This window comes from Pseudophryne corroboree, chromosome 3 (assembly GCF_028390025.1).
Source record: "Pseudophryne corroboree isolate aPseCor3 chromosome 3, aPseCor3.hap2, whole genome shotgun sequence".
In the NCBI taxonomy this organism is placed as follows: Eukaryota; Metazoa; Chordata; class Amphibia; order Anura; family Myobatrachidae; genus Pseudophryne; species Pseudophryne corroboree.
In genome coordinates, this window is record NC_086446.1 from 519,184,168 (window position 1) to 519,203,644 (window position 19,477).

At 47.1% G+C, this 19,477-nt stretch overlaps 1 protein-coding gene across 5 annotated transcripts in view; it reads left to right on the forward strand.

Annotated features, from left to right (window-relative positions):
• The first annotated feature begins 3,168 nt into the window (after window positions 1-3,168).
• Window positions 3,169-19,477, forward strand: part of BAIAP2 (BAR/IMD domain containing adaptor protein 2) — a 455,453-nt gene continuing 439,144 nt past the window's right edge. For 3 of the 5 annotated variants that reach the window (XM_063961088.1, XM_063961087.1, XM_063961089.1), the window contains exon 1: window positions 3,169-3,277. In XM_063961088.1, coding sequence (XP_063817158.1) covers window positions 3,230-3,277 — 48 coding nt within the window. In that variant the 5' untranslated portion in view covers window positions 3,169-3,229. The remainder of the gene's footprint in view (window positions 3,278-19,477) is intronic. The other 2 variants (XM_063961090.1, XM_063961086.1) reach the window with 1 other exon arrangement.

The window sequence follows — 19,477 nt, forward strand, 5'->3', positions numbered from 1 at the left end:
GCATCATCAATTGCACCATTTAACTTGCACCAGGCCTACGGCAGGTGCAGTGTCTCCGTCCAAGTATGGCCTACTATATCAGCGAATGAGCGTCTATGTACGCAACCACTTTCATCAACACCCTCTGACGTTCCCATAACACGTCCACATGATGGGCAATCTCCATGTGTTCGCTAAGACTCCTCCCACTAACTGCCCATTACATTTCCAATACATTTCTGATACCATGCATCCCATTGGGTGGTATTCAGTATGCTGGGTGTTGGGATCCCGGCGCCGGAATCGCGACACCCGGCATACCGACAACTATTCTCCCTTTTGGGGGTCCACGACCCCCCTGGAGGGATAATAATAGCACGGCGAGCGCATTGATCCCGCAAGGGGCTCATTTGCGCTTGCCCAGCTGTCGGTATGCCGGCAGTCGGGATCACCGCGCCGGTATGCTGGCATACCATATTACACCCCATCTCCTTCACAACAGCACATTTGTTCATACTCTGTGTAAGAAATGCGTTGTAAGAGATTTTAGGGATTTTATTGCAGTAGTAAAAAGTTGTTCAACTAAATCTCATAATTACGTGTGGCTCTGAAATCTATTTGTCCATAACAGTGCTTATCATCTCTCATCAACACCACCACCACAATTTCCTCAGTATACCAATCTCATTGCCGCGGTGTTACCATTGACTCACACTCAGTCTCTCTTGAAATCATATTGCCGAATCTATAACCAATATGAGGCCTAATTCAGACCTGATCGTTCCACTGGGAATTTGCAGAGGTTTGTGATCGGATAGTCGCCGACCAGACAGAGTGAATCACCCCACCAGCGCAATTTCTGTTGCTCGCATCCCTCCCGCTGCTCGTATCCCCCCGCCCCTGCCCCCCCCATCCGCCAGCTTTCGGCTGGCCACAGGTACTCCCTTATCGTTGGAAGAGAGTCGGGACCCGTAGGACAGGAGCCAGCGCGGATGGTGGTGAGTGACACACACACACACACACACACACACACACACACACACACACACACACACACACACACACACACACACACACACACACTCTTTCTCACCTGGTGCAATGCTATAAGGGGCTATCTGGTGCAATTGTATAAGGGGCTACCTGGCACAATTCTGTGTCTCAGTCTTCCCCGCTTCACTCTGTTACTCTCTGCCCCCCCCCCCCCCTTCACTTTGTGCCTCTCAGCCTACCACCCATCACTTTGTATCTCTCAGCCTGCTCCCTTTATTGTACCTCTCGTCCTACCACCCTTCACTGTGTCTCTCAGCCTCCCCCCTTCACTGTGTCTCTCAGTGGCCCCCTCCCCTTCACTCTGTGCCTCTCAGCCTCCACCCTTCACCTTGCCTCTGAGCCACCCACCCTTCACTCTATGTCTCTCAGCCTCCCACCCTTCACTCTATGCCTCGCGTCCTCCCATCTCTGTGTCTCTCAGCCTGCCCCTTTCCTTTACTCTGTATCTCTCAACCTGCCCTCCCCTTCACTCTGTGTCTCTCAGCCTCGCTCCTTCACTTTGTGCCTGTCAGCCCAGCCCCTTGTCTCTCAGCACCCCTCCCCACCTTCTTCACTGGTAGCTGTACTCACCTGTCAGCCAGTAAGCTGGCGGTCAGTCAGTAAGGGAAGGCACTGTTTATTCTTGGCAAGATCAGATAGTACAGGGAGCGTGCGTGGCCTTGATGTACTAGGGACGGCCATCGGTGGGTTATCCATTGATGGTACAACTGATGGATAACCTTGATGGTGTAAAACCATCTGTAAGGGAACCATTGATGGCTTTACCCATCAATGGTCACCCCTGCATTACTGTAAATTAACTGTGAGCCAATCAGAGCCCAGGGGTGGGGCTTGTTGGGTGTCAGGGGGTGGGGCTAAGCTACATGCCCTGGCACTTCGAGGTTGGAAAAAAAATGGTAATACTGAACCATCGACATTGGTCATGAGTGATTTCAAATCATTGATGATCACTGGCCAACCCTATGACATACAGTAAACCTGGCGCCGAGCTCCAGGCAGCCCTGGCAAGGTGGGAGGCAGGGCTGTGACAGGGCTGTCCTGCACATGTCTTATGCTGCTTGGTGGAGATCCAGCTGGCTGCTTCTGCTAATCAAAGATGGACAGTTCATGTCCTGCAGTCTGAGTCTCACTGCAGTGCCCAAAACAAGGTATGCTGCACCTGCCACCACCAACTAAAAACTTTAATAATTATATTTTGCTGGGGTGCCTTCCAGGCTCCCATAACTAATGGAACAGGTGACCAACATTTCAAGGCCCAGTCAGCCTTTTTATCAAGGTGAAACATTGGCAATAAACCAGGATGCGCTCCTACAGCCAATCATTACCTGATGGCGTATTATGTGAGGCCACGCCCCCTGTGATACCACACCCCTTATCTGGGAGCACACTTGCCTTAGGTGCATGTAAATATAATTATTACCGTTCCCCTATCATGGTGCCCCCCTTTCAGTTTCTTCTGGATCCGCCCCTGCCAACGGCTGCTGGGGCTCTTCACATTAGGGTGTGCCTGTGCACATCAAGTACACCCTGTGTGCCTATGATGGTGGGGACGGGGTACAGTGGAGGAGCCAGGTGCCCCCTACAGGTCTGGAGCGTGGCGGCAACCGACTCCATTGCCACCCAGAGTTTTGCAGCTGATCCGAGTGATGTAATTATAGCAGTATGGATTGGCTCAATTTTATCACATACCATCAGCATCCTCAGACGTGGATGGTGATACATTGGCCCCTTAAGAGTGGTTAGAAAATAACTTAATATCTGACAATTATACTGCCATACTGTTAACACTAATTCAATTTTGGACACGCCCTGACCACGCCCCCATCCTGGTATCTGAAACGGAAAAGGTCTGGAAACCCTACCCGGGCCCTCTCCTTGCACCGCGTTCCCGGACACCAATACACTGCCCTCACCGTGCACAGAGTCCCCGGAGAACGCTAATGCCCGGCCGCACAGCACAATCACCGCCGTGCCCCTCAGCGTCCAGGGCTGTGGCTAGGTAACCCAAGGGGCGGCTACATATAGGAGACGAGGCTGCGTCCTGACAGAGCATGAGGCGGGGAGTGGGCGGTACCGAGGCAGTCCGGGGCGGGGAGGATGCAGCCCTCCCGGTATATAAGCGCCTACACGGCAGGGGAGAGTGTAGCAGCCTCTGTAGCCAGCGCTTGGAGTGCGGGGCGCGGTGTATGGCAGCAAGATGTCCCGCTCGGAGGAGGTGCACCGGCTGACCGAGAATGTGTACAAGGTGAGGCCGCGGCGACACCTGCAGCTCCACCTCAGGTCGGGGCAGCGCTGGGTGAGGGGCGCTGGAGCCTGAGGAAGCACGTTGCGGGCCCGGTGTTACTGCTGCTGCTCGGTGACACTTGTTGTTCCCGGGTCTGTGTGACATGTACGCGTGGATGTGTGCGGGTCACTGCTGTGGAGGTGTAGGCTGGATCCCCCCCTTACTCTCGGGTCACCTAGTGCTGTCCAGGGTCCTGGTGCTGAGTAATCTCCGGAGTGACCCATGCAGTGGCTGCCGGTCTGACTTTCTCACTTTGGAAGATGTGCTTTTATGTATCCTCTGGTTACTGTGTATGGCAGAATCCTGTCAACTTGGATGTGAGATCTAAAATGCTGGTAAAGTTGCATGCGCAACACATAGGTCTCCTGCAGAGACCAGCACTGTACCACTGACTTATTGTGTTCTACGTGGCTGACACTTCTGTTTTCATTAAGCCCTACTCCTCTTTACATTTTATATATATATATTTTTTTTTTGTATTTTTAAATGTACTAGTGATACTCAGTAATATATAGCATTATTGTAATTGGCTGTTTCTGAAGATGCAATCTCGCCTTTGTTTATGCTAAGCATAGATAGCTAACTCTCGTAGTATTTTATTAATTACAAACATCGTTATTGTTTTACTGTCCAAATTTAGACAATAGGAAAAACATTCTAGCATCCTATCACAATAACATATCATCATACAGTAGAATTATTTTGTTTGAAGTCTGTGTTAATATTTGATTCTTGTAGTAAGGTGTCAATAGCAATCTACAAGTGGAAAATTTAATTTTAGTTTCAATTACCTCAAACCCTTGTCACAGAAGGGCAATGCTGAGATCTGCGCATAATTGCAGAGAAGCATTAGGGGGAGGTACCTGTTGCTCTGTTCATAGGCCCAGCTGATGCTTCAAAATATAAGATGGCTAATGCCTGTTGATTGGGCATATCACTATTTGCATACAATCATTAATTGCTTTAATGATATACTAAAACTGTATTTTAACTGTTGCTTTTCTTTTCTGTATTCTATTATATGCAAATGAAATCTGGTTATGTTCTGCAGACACTGTCTATGGTGCTGCAAACATACAGTAGCAGCTTGTTCTTTCCGGTGTTATTTGTGTATGGAATGGATTAAGCCTAGATCTGCAGTGTATTAACCTATTCACAACCTGATGGATTTTGGTTAAATATAATAGGAGTAGCTGTGTATGTAAAAGCATTTATAGTATATCCGTATTTATCCTCTAATGATACTGGAAATCACTGACGATCTCATGACCACTTGCACAGGTAACTGAAATATTTTATAGTGGGAAGTGTGCCATTGCCCTATAGTGGTGACAGGCAACTTGATACACTTGGGGCTGCATTGTGTAGTCCTTTTATTTAACTGAAATTAATACACTTTAAACAATGAGATTCCCCTTTCTATTGTAATATATAGCTTGTTTAGAACTTTTCTGTTAACAAATGTGCCAAGAAATAAGAAGGGGCCAAGGGTGTTAAGTGAAGACTTTGAGGGCCGCATGAATCCCAGAAAGCTACCTGTTGCTCATCACATCACTAAAGAGTACAAATCTAATAACATTCAAACTTGCTCATTTAAATCGATGATACCAGAATGCACTATGCAAGTGTGTTCTGGCTGCCACAGATAGCTCTGGTAGGTCACCATAGTTCGTGTTTTACTAGATCTGTGGCTGAGAGACTGCACTTGCTAATGAGAAATTAATGAATATTATATACAACTTAAGGAAACTGTAAGCAAGGTACTAGATGAATAGGTACTAGGGGCTTTTCTGGCATGTCTCTTGGTTCCATGCTTTTATATTGGACATAATTTATTAGCTTAATATCTTCAGAAGTCTTATATTTTTTTTTTGCGTATGGTTTTCCTAATCTGCTGCCTGCTCTTTCTCAAGCAGTGGTTGCTGTGTATAATGGTTTCTGTTTGTCATGTGCCCTACATAATCTGTTTATCTATGTTGCAATATATTATTATAACCTTTATACACAATAGAACACCTTTTATTATTCATTCTCCTTCTAAATATGTAATGCAGATGGGAAGCAAGCACAATACTAACAAACAATTTGAGACTCTGAAAACCTTTTTAGTGTTGCAGTATTTTTTATTTTTTTTGTCAATAATGTAACCTCCAAGTATATATGTCTAAACACTACACACATGTAAGACTATAACCCCTTTGGTATTCTAGAAAGAAGATAAACTGATTTGTGTTAAATAACTTTGTCCCTGTATGTACCAGCCTCTGTGTAACCTTGATTTCTAGAAGGGAGTGAACTGGAAAACAAAGGAGCAGATTAATACAACCTTGTGTGGGCTCTCCTTGAGGCTATCTCTGCACACTCTCATGACAAGCCCTGACTCTATGTATCCAATTCAAGCATGACTAATGTACACAGAGCCAAGCATAGCTGATAAACTCTCTAGTAGTAAAAACAAAGCTGTTCTATGTAAGGTAAACTCTCTAGTACCCCTTTCACACCGCACAAATAACCCGGTATCAATTTGGCATATTGCCGGGTTGACACGGGTCAGTGTGCGATGTGAAAGCGCCGTGTCTGATTTCCTGGGTCGCCTGACCCGGTAATTCAATCCGGGTTATAAGCAGTGTTATTCCCGGGTTGAATACCGGGTCAGTTGCTCTGTAAACGGATTCACGGGTCGTGACGATCCAGAACCCATTTACAAGATAGGGAGAGGCGGCGCTGAGATGAGCTCGTCTCCCAGCGCCGCCTCCACCTCCGCTGCCGGCTCCGTCCCCCGCCGCTATAGCACCCGACCCCGCAATATACCAAGTCTGGAAGCCAGCAGAAGAGGTAGGACAGTCTCCAATGTCAGATCCCACCCGGGAAGTACCCGTTTCTAATTCCCGGGTGGGATCCGGCATTGGCAGTATGAAAGGGGTATAGGTGTGTATTTCCTTTGGCGTTCTCATCACCTACAGGATATAAGCAGCCATTTTTTGGGTTGAAAAAGTGAATGCAGCCTATTCATTTATAAATTCAAAAGATAAAATTTTATATTCTATTAAATTTGAAAATTAATTTTGCATTTGGTATGTTATACAGGGAGTTCAGAAAATCCCTCCACAGTGACAGAAAGTCTCCATGCAGAGAATGTGTGCTAATATGACAACATAATAGAAGATGGGTGTGGTTCATAGAGTCAACACCCAAAATAGGACGACATGAGTTTAAAAAAATAAATTGGTGTGACGGGGAACCCCAATTAGTGCACCGTGTTCGCTCGCCATGCTTTGGGCAAGGTGCCTTGCTCCGCTGCCGCTGCGCACGGTGCAGGTTACAGTTTCCAATTGTAGTCCATGTGGATCTTAAAGTATGAAAAAGAAAATGAAGACCTTTTTGAAAAGCACATGTTGACCTAATGACTGTCTACCTAGAGACCGGATACCATATCCGATACTTTGTTACATTACTGTATATTAAGTGTTGAAAATATTGTCCCTCTCTGACCTTGCATGGCTGATCTGCTGCCTGAGACGGTGCTCACTGCAGAGGGACCTTTTAAACTCCCTGTATAAAGGAGTGTGCTATGTGCACCATTTGGTACCAGCCTTTTGTGCAGTATTTCTGCAGGCATGAGAGGCCCCTTTAATTAGTTTATATAGAACCCCAAAGCCAAATGCAGTAATGTTTCTTGCCTATGGTAAAAACCTTTCAGGAAAAGTGCATTATAACCTGTTGCGTTGATGTAAAACTCTACAAACTGGGATGGGTGTGCCTCATTAGATCGACATGGGCATTGGGTCGACATAGAAAAAGGTCAACATGAAGTTTGTTCGCTTTTTTTTTTTTTTTTTTTTACTGTTTTTGGTGTCGTTTTCTTTGTAAAGTGAGGGGGAACCCCAATTAGTGCACCGCTTCCCCTCGCATGGCTCTCTTCGCTCGCCATTCTTCGGGCAATGTGCCTTGCTCCACTACCACTGCGTTCGGCACAGGTTATCGTTCCCAATTGTAGTCCACGTGGATTGAGTATGAAAAAATGTGAAAAACGCATGTCGACCTAGTGACATTGTTGACCCAATGTATGTCGATATAACGACCGCCTCCCAACTGGGATTGTATGGGTGAATGCTGTTTAGTGTGTGTTTGATGGCTAGAGTGTTAATATTTTTTTTTTTTTTCCAAGCATAAGTTTTCTATGATAAATAGTATGAACACAAGTTGTGTTTGGCTGCTTATCAAAGTGATGGGAAATCTGTCATTACCCTCAATTTTATTAGAAAATGTGACCAGAGCAAAGAGTTGCTCAGTGATATTGGCTAGCAGGGGTATGAATACTTGCTACTTTGCCAACCATCTTGGTGCATGCGTGATGTGACATGCGCAGTGGAACTGGATGGCCTGACTTCGATTTGCTGTTCATTTGTTAACTGAAATAAGAAGACCACTTGCACCTGATAGGATTAGAAAAAAAATAGCTATTTAAATAAAGCCTTATTTCTATGAATGTCTTCTATAATGATCCTTTGTAAGCTTCCACCGTAGATAGCGGGGGTGGGGTCGCCTGGCTTTAGGATTATTATAACACAGATCATTGCTGAGTCTACTGACCTGCTGTGCAGGGGGCATGGCCGACTTCACGTTTAATGTGCAGGAAGAATGAGAGAACCAATTAATGTATCAGTTCAGCAATTTGGATATCTATCTGTGTGGGAACGTGCTGTCACTTTGGGTAGGAGGTGAATGATGCGTGGGTCTGCATTTTCTCTCTGTATTTCTGTTTCAATCCTCCAGTTGATCTCCCATCTAAAGCAGTGGGGGTACAAAGTTCTCTCCATTTTACCTGCAGACGGCTGTCACCTGCTGTGTAGCAGAAGTGAGAGCTCTGCAGTAGCATCGCGTGTAACTAAGCCCTTGTTTGCCACCCCTTAAAAATCACACGTGCCTCAGGCAATATATCATGCAAGCATTTAAAAAAAGACCTCTCAAATAAGATATACTGAAATAAGCAGAATCTTCCCTGTTGAGAAAGGTAAATGTCTCTTCCCTTTTGAGACCATTACCATTGTCAGAGAGAGGAGCATCTCACACCATTGTACATTGTCATCTACTGAGTATTGTATGTGCCCTCACACTCTAGCTGTTCACAGCCTGCTATGACTTGGGTAGCAAGCAGCCTACAGTGTGGCTGGTGCTGAATCCCTGCAGAACAGCAATCATTTGAATATTATTTCTTTATACTATTTCTGCTTGCCTCTAAATTGATTTTCTCCTATACTTCTGTTAATTCTATACCATAGATTTCTATGATATGGTGTATAAAGATGCCTCAATGTGTGTTTTTGTCATAACACAATAGGTTTTCGTATTTGAAAATCTATTCAAGCCAAACCTATAGCACATGCTGATGAAATCTAAAAAGCCTTCGGGGGTCATTCCGAGTTGTTCGCTCGCAAGCGGATTTTAGCAGATTTGCTCATGCTAAGCCGCCGCCTACTGGGAGTGAATCTTAGCATCTTAAAATTGCGAACGATGTATTCGCAATATTGCGATTACACACCTCGTAGCAGTTTCTGAGTAGCTTCAGACTTACTCGGCATCTGCGATCATTTCAGTGCTTGTCGTTCCTGGTTTGACGTCACAAACTCACCCAGCGTTCGCCCAGACACTCCCCCGTTTCTCCGGCCACTCCTGCGTTTTTTCCGGAAACGGTAGCGTTTCTTCCCACACGCCCATAAAACGGCCTGTTTCCGCCCAGTAACACCCATTTCCTGTCAATCACATTACGATCGCCAGAACGATGAAAAAGCCGTGAGTAAAAATCCTAACTGCATAGCAAATTTACTTGGCGCAGTGCGGACATTGCGCATGCGCATTAAGCGGAAATTCGCTGTGATGCGAAGATTTTTACCGAGCGAACAACTCGGAATGACCCCCTTCCTTCATTCACAAATGCTTAATGCATGTCAGAGGAAGATACTTGGTATATGCATTAAGCCTTGGAGAGCGAGAGAGGGCCTGATACAGAGACATATGCTAATGCAGCTGCAAGTGCGATTGTTCTACCCAACTGCAGATATCAGCAAGTGACGCTGGAGCACAGAGATGAAGAGACTCCTACAGTATCTACCCAACTCATTCACAGTTGCGTACACATGCACAGCCTATACGCAAGAACAAGGAACATCTGTCTGAAGGGTAGACCTGTGACTATGCAGACTAGACCTGGCAGTAGTCATGCAGGTGCCATGTTTTTGTACGTTAGCTGACATCCGGTACACGCCTGTGTTTTAACAACCACTCACTGTTAACACCCCCCACACGGTTACTTCCTGTCAATCACTTTGCAAAGGAATACTCATTGCGTTTGGGTTCAGTGACAACTTGGCGCATGTGCAGTGCGAACGCAGGACAGGCGCAGTCTGCCCATAATCGCTCCGTTCCTGTGGAATATCTGCTTTGTGTACTTCTCTGAATCAGGCCCAAAGTACCAACCAGTTCCTAACTGTCCTGTTACAGGCTGGGTTTGAAAAATTACAGGGTCTGGTTGGTTATCTGTCCACTTTATCTCTCTCCAAGGCTAAAGGCCAGTACTGACAGGAGAGATGTGTGCTGAGCGATCTTAACACAGACCGCTCGGCACACTTCTCTCCCCCCACTCAGCACAGCGCAATGTGCTGGGCGAGGGACGATGACGGGGGGCTGCTCACTTCACACAGCGCTGAAGTGAGCGACCCACTAGATTGAGCCTGCATACATGCTCAATCTAGTATTGGCGATAGCCCTACGCATCGCTATCACTGGGGGTCATACACACCACAGATCCGTGCTTAAAATCTGTGCAATCTAGTCCGATTGCTTAGATTTTAAACACGGATCTCTCCGTGTGTACCCCCCTTTAGTACATAGACCCCTCCATTGTCATGGCCATTTTAGACTGTACCGCTAATGCCCCCCTCCTATACAGATGAGCATGATTTTGATGACCATACATAATTGGAATGGTGCTGGAATTTTCTTACAATTTACACTCTTCATGCAAGACTTCGTTCTTGGTTTACCACAAACTCACCACTGCAGTCAGCTCAGACATAGCATGTAGTCTTAATGTAAACTGCTACAGATGAAGGCTGTCACTGCAGCTGATTGGCTTCAGGGAGGTGTGTGTGGGGGGGGGGGCGGCATTCTGACCACTTCAAGCCCTTTCATTAATAGTTTGACTACGTAATTGAGACAAAGATCATCATGGGTCTGTAGACCATGGCAGGGCTGGTTTACTTGGCCCCTGTGACAATTCGGCTCCTTAGGCATGGGGGAGTTTCTAGAATAAGTAATTTTATAATTATAAATTACTCCACCACATGTGTAGCAGAATAAAGCCGGGTACACACTAGCCGATGTGTGTACCTGGCGATATTGGTGGCGGGGACCCAGCTGGGTGCCGACATCGGCAAGTGCATACACACTTGGCGGGGGGAGGGGGGCCATGCTGCAGGTCCGCCCTCAGCTGGACTGTTCAGATGAGGGAGGGGGTCGTTAACCTTCCCGTGCATCCTTAATGATATTGAGTGTACACACTAGACGAGATGGTAGAGGATGTTTCTTACTTTCCCGTCTAGTGTGTATGGGGCTTGAGAAGTTGTAGCAAATAGTGAATTGCTGCTGGTTCGTTGCCTCCATGGAATAAAACACTAGCTTGCTGTCTAATGCTGGCCATACACTAGTACGTGTTTTGGGTATGAATGTGATGCGTGGGTCGAATGTCGCATCCTCAGATCATCTGTGCAGCCCATATTATCTGTTGTAATCCTATGCATATCGTACCTTGGCCCTCATTCAGAGTTGCTCGCTAGCTGCTTTTAGCAGCATTGCACACGCTAACCCGCCGCCCTCTGGGAGTGTATCTTAGCTTAGCAGAAGTGCGAACGAAAGATTCGCATAATTGCGAATAGAAATTTCTTTGCAGTTTGAGTAGCTCCAGACTTACTCCTACATTGCGTTCAGTTCAGTCAGTTTCGTTCCTGGTTTGACATCACAAACACACCCAGCGTTCGCCCAGACACTCCCCCGTTTCTTCAGACACTCCCGCGTTTCCCCCAGAAACGCCAGCGTTTTTTTCGCATACTCCCATAAAACGGCCAGTTTCCGCCCAGAAACACCCACTTCCTGTCAATCGCACTACGATCACCAGAACGATGAAAAATCCTCATTATGCCGTGAGTAAAATACCTAACTTTTGTGTAAAATAACTAAGCGCATGCGCTCTGCGAACCTTGCGCAGTAAGCGACTAATCACAGTATAGCGAAAATCGTCAACGAGCGAACAACTCTGAATGACCCCCCTTGTTTTATGCACATAAGATGCATCGTATACAATCGGCATCATTGAGTGGCATTTCCTTCCAGGTGATCATGTGCTTTTTGTGAGGCACACAATCGATTGTCTGCACATAACTCCAAATCGTGTGCTAGGGGAACAAAGAGAAATCTTATGAGGGATCGGATGCTGGTCGTCCTAATGTATGGCAAGCATAACTCCGACATAATTAAATAATGCTTGGAGAAAGTGGCATTACCAATTACATCAGGAAATGAAAGCCTATGCTTAGAAGCTGTTGGGTACAACACATTTTGCACACCACACCATTCCACCAAGGCATCCTTTAGAAGAACCTTACGTTATTCTGTGTAATTATGAGGACATATACGGTTGCAGGGCCGTAACTACGTGTGTGCCAAGTGGGCTTGGCACACAGCGCAGTTGCCCTGAGGGCGCACGGCCAGCGGCATGTAATGAGTCAAATTGACTCATTACATGCTGTGTGCGCCGCGCTGGAGGGAGAAGAGACCAGCGCCGGGCAGCGGACAAGGAGGAGGAGGGAGGGGGAGCAGGGAGCCGCAGCAGCGCTATTTCATTGGTAGTAAGCGCCGCTGCAGCATGCCCCTCTCCTTCTGTATTGGCTGCCCGGCGCTGCTATGGATGCGGTTCCTTCATCCCAGCATCCTCAGCAGCGCCAGGCAGCCAATACGGAAGAAGAGGGGGATGCTGCAGTGGCGCTTACTAACAATGAAATAGCGCTGCTGCGGCTCCAGTCCCCCTCCCTCTCACCTCACTGCCTGCACCGAGAGGGAGATGCCAGCACGAGGAGCCTGTCAGCGGGGAGAAGGTAAGTATATCGCTCTCGCTCTCTCGGACACCGGCTGCCGCAATGTGTAAAAAGGGGGACTGTATGCCGCAATGTGTAAAAAGGGGGACTGTATGCCGCAATGTGTAAAAAGGGGGACTGTATGCCGCAATGTGTAAAAGGGGCTCTACCTGGTGTAGTGGCGCTACTGTGCAGCGTAATTTGAATAATGTAGACTACTGTGCACCGTAGTATGAATTGCTATTTTCTCTATCGTCCTAAGTGGATGCTGGGGTTCCTGAAAGGACCATGGGGAATAGCGGCTCCGCAGGAGACAGGGCACAAAAAAGTAAAGCTTTTACCAGATCAGGTGGTGTGCACTGGCTCCTCCCCCTATGACCCTCCTCCAGACTCCAGTTAGATTTTGTGCCCGAACGAGAAGGGTGCAATCTAGGTGGCTCTCCTAAAGAGCTGCTTAGAGAAAGTTTAGCTTAGGTTTTTTACTTTACAGTGAGTCCTGCTGGCAACAGGATCACTGCAACGAGGGACTTAGGGGAGAAGTAGTGAACTCACCTGCGTGCAGAGTGGATTTGCTGCTTGGCTACTGGACACTAGCTCCAGAGGGACGATCACAGGTACAGCCTGGATGGTCACCGGAGCCGCGCCGCCGGCCCCCTTGCAGACGCTGAAGAGAGAAGAGGTCCAAAATCGGCGGCTGAAGACTCCTGAGTCTTCATAAAGGTAGCGCACAGCACTGCAGCTGTGCGCCATTTTCCTCTCAGCACACTTCACACAACAGTCACTGAGGGTGCAGAGCGCTGGGGGGGGCGCTCTGAGAGGCAAATAAAAACCTTATTAGAGGCAAAAAATACCTCACATATAGCCCACAGAGGCTATATGGAGATATTTAACCCCTGCCTAACTTCAAAAATAGCGGGAGACGAGCCCGCCGAAAAAGGGGCGGGGCCTATCTCCTCAGCACACAGCGCCATTTTCTCTCACAGAAAAGCTGGAGAGAAGGCTCCCAGGCTCTCCCCTGCACTGCACTACAGAAACAGGGTTAAAACAGAGAGGGGGGGCACTGATTTTGGCGATATTGTATATATATAAAAGATGCTATAAGGGAGAAACACTTATATAAGGTTGTCCCTATATAATTATAGCGTTTTTGGTGTGTGCTGGCAGACTCTCCCTCTGTCTCCCCAAAGGGCTAGTGGGTCCTGTCCTCTGTCAGAGCATTCCCGGTGTGTGTGCTGTGTGTCGGCACGTGTGTGTCGACATGTATGAGGACGATGTTGGTGAGGAGGCGGAGAAATTGCCTGTAATGGTGATGTCACTCTCTAGGGAGTCGACACCGGAATGGATGGCTTATTTAGAGAATTACGTGAGAATGTCAACACGCTGCAAGGTCGGTTGACGACATGAGACGGCCGACAATCTATTAGGACCGGTCCAGGCGTCTCAGAAACACCGTCAGGGGTTTTAAAAACGCCCATTTACCTCAGTCGGTCGACACAGACACAGACACGGACACTGAATACAGTGTCGACGGTGAATAAACAAACGTATTTCTCATTAGGGCCACACGTTAAGGGCAATGAAGGAGGTGTTACGTGTTTCTGATACTACAAGTACCACAAGAAAGGGTATTATGTGGGAGTGGAAAAAACTACCTGTAGTTTTTCCTGAATCAGATAAAATAAAATGAAGTGTGTGATGATGCGTAGGGTTACCCCGATAGCAAATATTGGCGTTATACCCTTTCCCGCCAGAAATTAGGGTACGTTGGGAAACACCCCTTAGGGTGATAAGGCGCTCACACGCTTATCAAGTGGCGTTACCGTCTCCAGATACGGCCGCCCTCAAGGAGCCAGCTGATAGGAAGCTGGAAAAATATCCTAAAAAGTATATACACACATACGGTGGTTATACTGCGACCAGCGATCGCCATCAGCCTGGAGATGCAGTGCTGGGTTGGCTTGGTCGGATTCCCTGACTGAAAATATTTTATTCATGTAGAGCATTTAATAGGATGCATTCTATATATATGTATGTGAGATGCACAGAGGGATATTTGCTCTCTGGCATCAAGATAAGTGCGTTGTCCATATCTCCCAGAAGATGTCAGGGACACGACAGTGGTCAGGTGATACAGATCCCATACGGCAGATGGAAGTATTGCTGTATAAAGGGAAGGAGTTATTTGGGGGTCGGTCCATCGGACCTGGGGACCACAGCAACAGCTGGGAAATCCAACCTTTTTTACCCCAAGTTACATCTCAGCTAAAAAAGACACCGTCTTTTCAGCCTCAATCTTTCCTTTCCCATGAGGGCATGCAGGCAAAAGGCCAGTCATATCTGCCCAGACATAGAGGTAAGGGAAGTAGACTGCAGCAGGCAGCCCTTTCCCAGGAAAAGAAGCCCTCCACCGCGTCTGCCAAGTCCTCAGCATGACGCTGGGGCCGTGCAAGCGGACTCAAGGTGGGGGGGTAGTCTCAAGAGTCTCAGGGCGCAGTGGGATCACTCGCAAGTTGACCCCTAGATCGTACGAGTATTATCCCAGGGGTAAAGATTGGAGAGTCGAGACATCTTCTCCTCGCAGGTTCCTGAAGTCTGCTTTACCAACGGCTCCCTCCGACAGGGAGGCAGCATTGGAAACAATTCACAAGCTGTATATCCAGCAGGTGATAATCAAAGTACCCCTCCTACGACAAGGAAAAGGGTATTATTTTTCCACACTATATTGTGGTACTGAAGCCAGACGGCTTGGTGACACATAGTCTAAATCTAAAATGTTTTGAACACTTACATAAAAGGTTCAAATCGAGATAAAGTCACTCAGAGCAGTGATAGCGAACCGGAAAAAAGGGGACTATATGGTGTCCCTGGACATCAAGGATTACCTCCATGTCCAAATTTTGTCCTTCTCATCAAGGGTACCTCTGGTTCGTGGTACAGAACTGTCAATATCAGTTTCAGACGATGCCGTTTGAATTATCCACGGCACCCCGGGCCTTTTTACCAAGGTAATGGCCGAAAAGATGTTTCTTCAAAGAAAAAAGGCATCTAAATTATCCCTTACTTGCACGACCTAAAAAGGGCAAGTTCCAGAGAACAGTTGGAGGTCGGAAGAGCACTATCTAAAGTAGTTCTTCGACGGCACGACTGGATTCTAAATATTCCAAGAATCGCAGCTGTTTTCCGACGATACGTCTGCTGTTCCTAGGGATGATTCTGGACACGGTTCAGAAAAAGGTTTTTCTTCCCGAGGAAAAAGCCAAGGAGTTATCCGACCTGTCAGGAACCTCCTAAAACCAGGAAAGGTGTCTGTACATCAATGCACAAGAGTCCTGGGAAAAATGGTGGCTTTTTACGAAGCAATTCCATTCGGCAGATTCCATGCAAGAATTTTCCAAAGGGATCTGTTGGACAAATGGTCAGGGTCGCATCCTCAGATGCACCTGCGAATAACCCTGTCGCCAAGGACAAGGGTATATCTTCTGTGGTGGTTGCAAAAGGCTCATCTATTGGAGGGCCGCAGATTCGGCATACAGGATTTGATCCTGGTGACCACGGACGCCAGCCTGAGAGGTTGGGGAGCAGTCACACAAGGAAGAAACTTCCAGGGGGTATGGACGAACCTGGAAAAGTCTCTTCACATAAACATTCTGGTACTAAGAGCAATCTAAAATGCTCTAAGCCAGGCGGAACCACTCCTGCAAGGAAAACCGGTGTTGATTCAGTCGGACAACATCACGGCGGTCGCCCATGTAAACAGACAGGGCGGCACAAGAAGCAGGAGTGCAATGGCAGAAGCTGCCAAGATTCTTCGCTGGGCGGAGAATCACGTAATAGCACTGTCAGCAGTGTTCTTCCCGGGCGTGGACAACTGGGAAGCAGACTTCCTCAGCAGACACGATATTCACCCGGGAGAGGGGGGTCTTCATCCAGAAGTCTTCCACATGCTAATAAACTGTTGGGAAAGACCAATGGTAGACATGATGGCGTCTCGCCTCAACAAGAAACTGGACAAGTATTGCGCCAGGTCAAGAGATCCACAGGCAATAGCTGTGGACGCACTGGTAACACCTTGGGTGTACAAATCAGTATATGTGTTTCCTCCTCTGCCTCTCATACCAAAGGTATTGAAGATTATACGGTGAGGAGGAGTAAGAACAATACTAGTGGCTCCGGATTGGCCAAGAAGGACTTGGTACCCGGAACTTCAAGAGTTGGTCACGGACGACCCGTGCCCTCTACTTCTGAGAAGGGACCTGCTACAACAGGGTCCCTGTCTCTTTCAAGACTTACCGCGGCTGCGTTTGACGGCATGGCGGTTGAACGCCAGATCCTAAAAGGGAAAGGCATTCCAGAAGAAGTCATTCCTACCTTGATTAAGGCAAGGAAGGAAGTCACCGCGAAACATTATCACCGCATTTGGCGAAAATATGTCGCGTGGTGCGAGGATCGGAGTGTTCCGACGGAGGAATTTCAACTGGGTCGTTTCCTACATTTCCTACAATCAGGATTGTCTATGGGTCTCAAATTGAGATCTATTAAGGTTCAAATTTCGGCCCTGTCAATATTCTTCCAAAAAGAATTGGCCTCAGTTCCTGAGGTACAGACTTTTGTTAAAGGAGTACTGCATATACAGCCTCCTGTGGTGCCTCCGGTGGCACCGTGGGATCTAAATGTAGTTTTAGATTTCCTCAAATCCCATTGGTTTGAACCATTGAAAAAGGTGGATTTTAAATATCTCACATGGAAAGTGACTATGTTACTGGCCCTGGCTTCCGCCAGGAGAGTATCTAAATTGGCGGCTTTATCTTATAAAAGCCCTTATCTAATCTTCCATTCGGATAGGGCAGAACTGAGGACTCGTCCGCATTTTCTCCCTAAGGTGGTATCAGCGTTTCACCTGAACCAACCTATTGTGGTGCCTGCGGCCACTGGCGACTTGGAGGACTCCAAGTTGTTGGACGTTGTCAGAGCCTTAAAAATATACATTTCAAGGACGGCTGAAGTCAGAAAATCTGACTCGCTGTTGATACTATATGCACCCAACAAGTTGGGTGCCCCTGCTTCTAAGCAGACGATTGCTCGTTGGATTTGTAACACAATTCAACTTGCTCATTCTGTGGCAGGCCTGCCACAGCCTAAATCTGTTAAGGCCCATTCCACAAGGAAGGTGGGCTCATCTTGGGCGGCTGCCCGAGGGGTCTCGGCATTACAATTCTGTCGAGCAGCTACGTGGTCGGGGGAAAACACGTTTGTAAAATTCTACAAATTTGATACCCTGGCAAAAGAGGACTTGGAATTCTCTCATTCGGTGCTGCAGAGTCATCCGCACTCTCCCGCCCGTTTGGGAGCTTTGGTATAATCCCCATGGTCCTTTCAGGAACCCCAGCATCCACTTAGGACGATAGAGAAAATAAGAATTTACTTACCGATAATTCTATTTCTCGGAGTCCGTAGTGGATGCTGGGCGCCCATCCCAAGTGCGGATTATCTGCAATACTGTACATAGTTATTGTTAACAAATTCGGGTTATATTGTTAAGGAGCCATCTTTAAGAGGCTCTTTCTGTTATCATACTGTTAACTGGGTTTAGATCACAAGTTGTACGGTGTGATTGGTGTGGCTGGTATGAGTCTTACCCGGGATTCAAATTGCCTCCCTTATTGTGTACGCTCGTCCGGGCACAGTACCTAACTGGAGTCTGGAGGAGGGTCATAGGGGGAGGAGCCAGTGCACACCACCTGATCTGGTAAAAGCTTTACTTTTTTGTGCCCTGTCTCCTGCGGAGCCGCTATTCCCCATGGTCCTTTCAGGAACCCCAGCATCCACTACGGACTCCGAGAAATAGAATTATCGGTAAGTAAATTCTTATTATTTTGTGGCCACGCCCCTTCCCGTGAAGCCACGCCCCTATAATTTTTTCGCGCACCTGCGGCGCGCACTGCCCCTATCTTACATGGGGGGGGGGGGCGCCACTGTCGTTTCTTGCACACAGCGCTAAAATGCCTAGTTACGGCACTGGGTGGTAGACACCTTCTCAAGAAGACTCAAGTATGTTTGATTGTCAAAATATGGAAGCTGCAGGAGAAGTAAGGGCAATACATGGTGTGTAACACATTAAGGTAGGTTTTCCTGGAAATACAACTAGGAAACCTAATTCGCTGAATGACGTTGTTGCTTGTTTTATACTTAACAGCATGTTTCAAATTACTGCTGACCACTTTAAAATGCTTAAAGAAGCATATTAACCATGTCTGCATTGTGGTGCCGGCATAGTGCTCAGACAGTGACATTGCTGTATGTATTCTACCTTGGGTACTATGCCAGTTTATTATGCAAAATGTTTGTTGGTAACAGGGACTGTTATTTGGTCATCTTATTCACTAACGTGTAAACGGGATGCAGTAAAATTGCTACCAGTCGGGATCCCAGCAGTCGGGATACAGACACTGGAATCTCTACTCCTGACAATGCCGCCAGCCGGAATCCCAGCTCACAGGGGCTACTCCCACACGTGGGTGTAGCCCGCTGTGAGCATAGCAAGCCCGCAAGGGGACTCTGTGCTCACACCGCTGCTGAGACATGTTGACTACCAGGATGCCACTGCTTGTATACTGACGGCCAACATCCCAACCGTCTGTATTACATACTGATCCCGTGTAAACAAAAGCCCCTTCAGGCTGTGAGGTCTCCAGTCACTACAGCAATCCCGAATTAAAAAAAAAATTCTAATAGCAAGTCAGGTGTGTGTATGTATGGCCTTATTATAACTCCAAACATTTTTCCTAAACAATTGTCAACCTCCCAGAACATTTCTGAACGATAATCAGTCATTCTGGATGTCATTTATTGGTGCAGTGTAGACTTAACTAAATGGTTATTCCAAAGGCTTTTTGGTCTCCTGTGCGATACAGCTGCCCTAGTGGAAGTGGTTCTTATTTATTAAACCCTTTACATATTATATGTGTTGACAGGGTTTTCTTTGTAGTAGGATTTGTTGTATATGAACATTTTTATCTTTCCAAGAATCTACTGT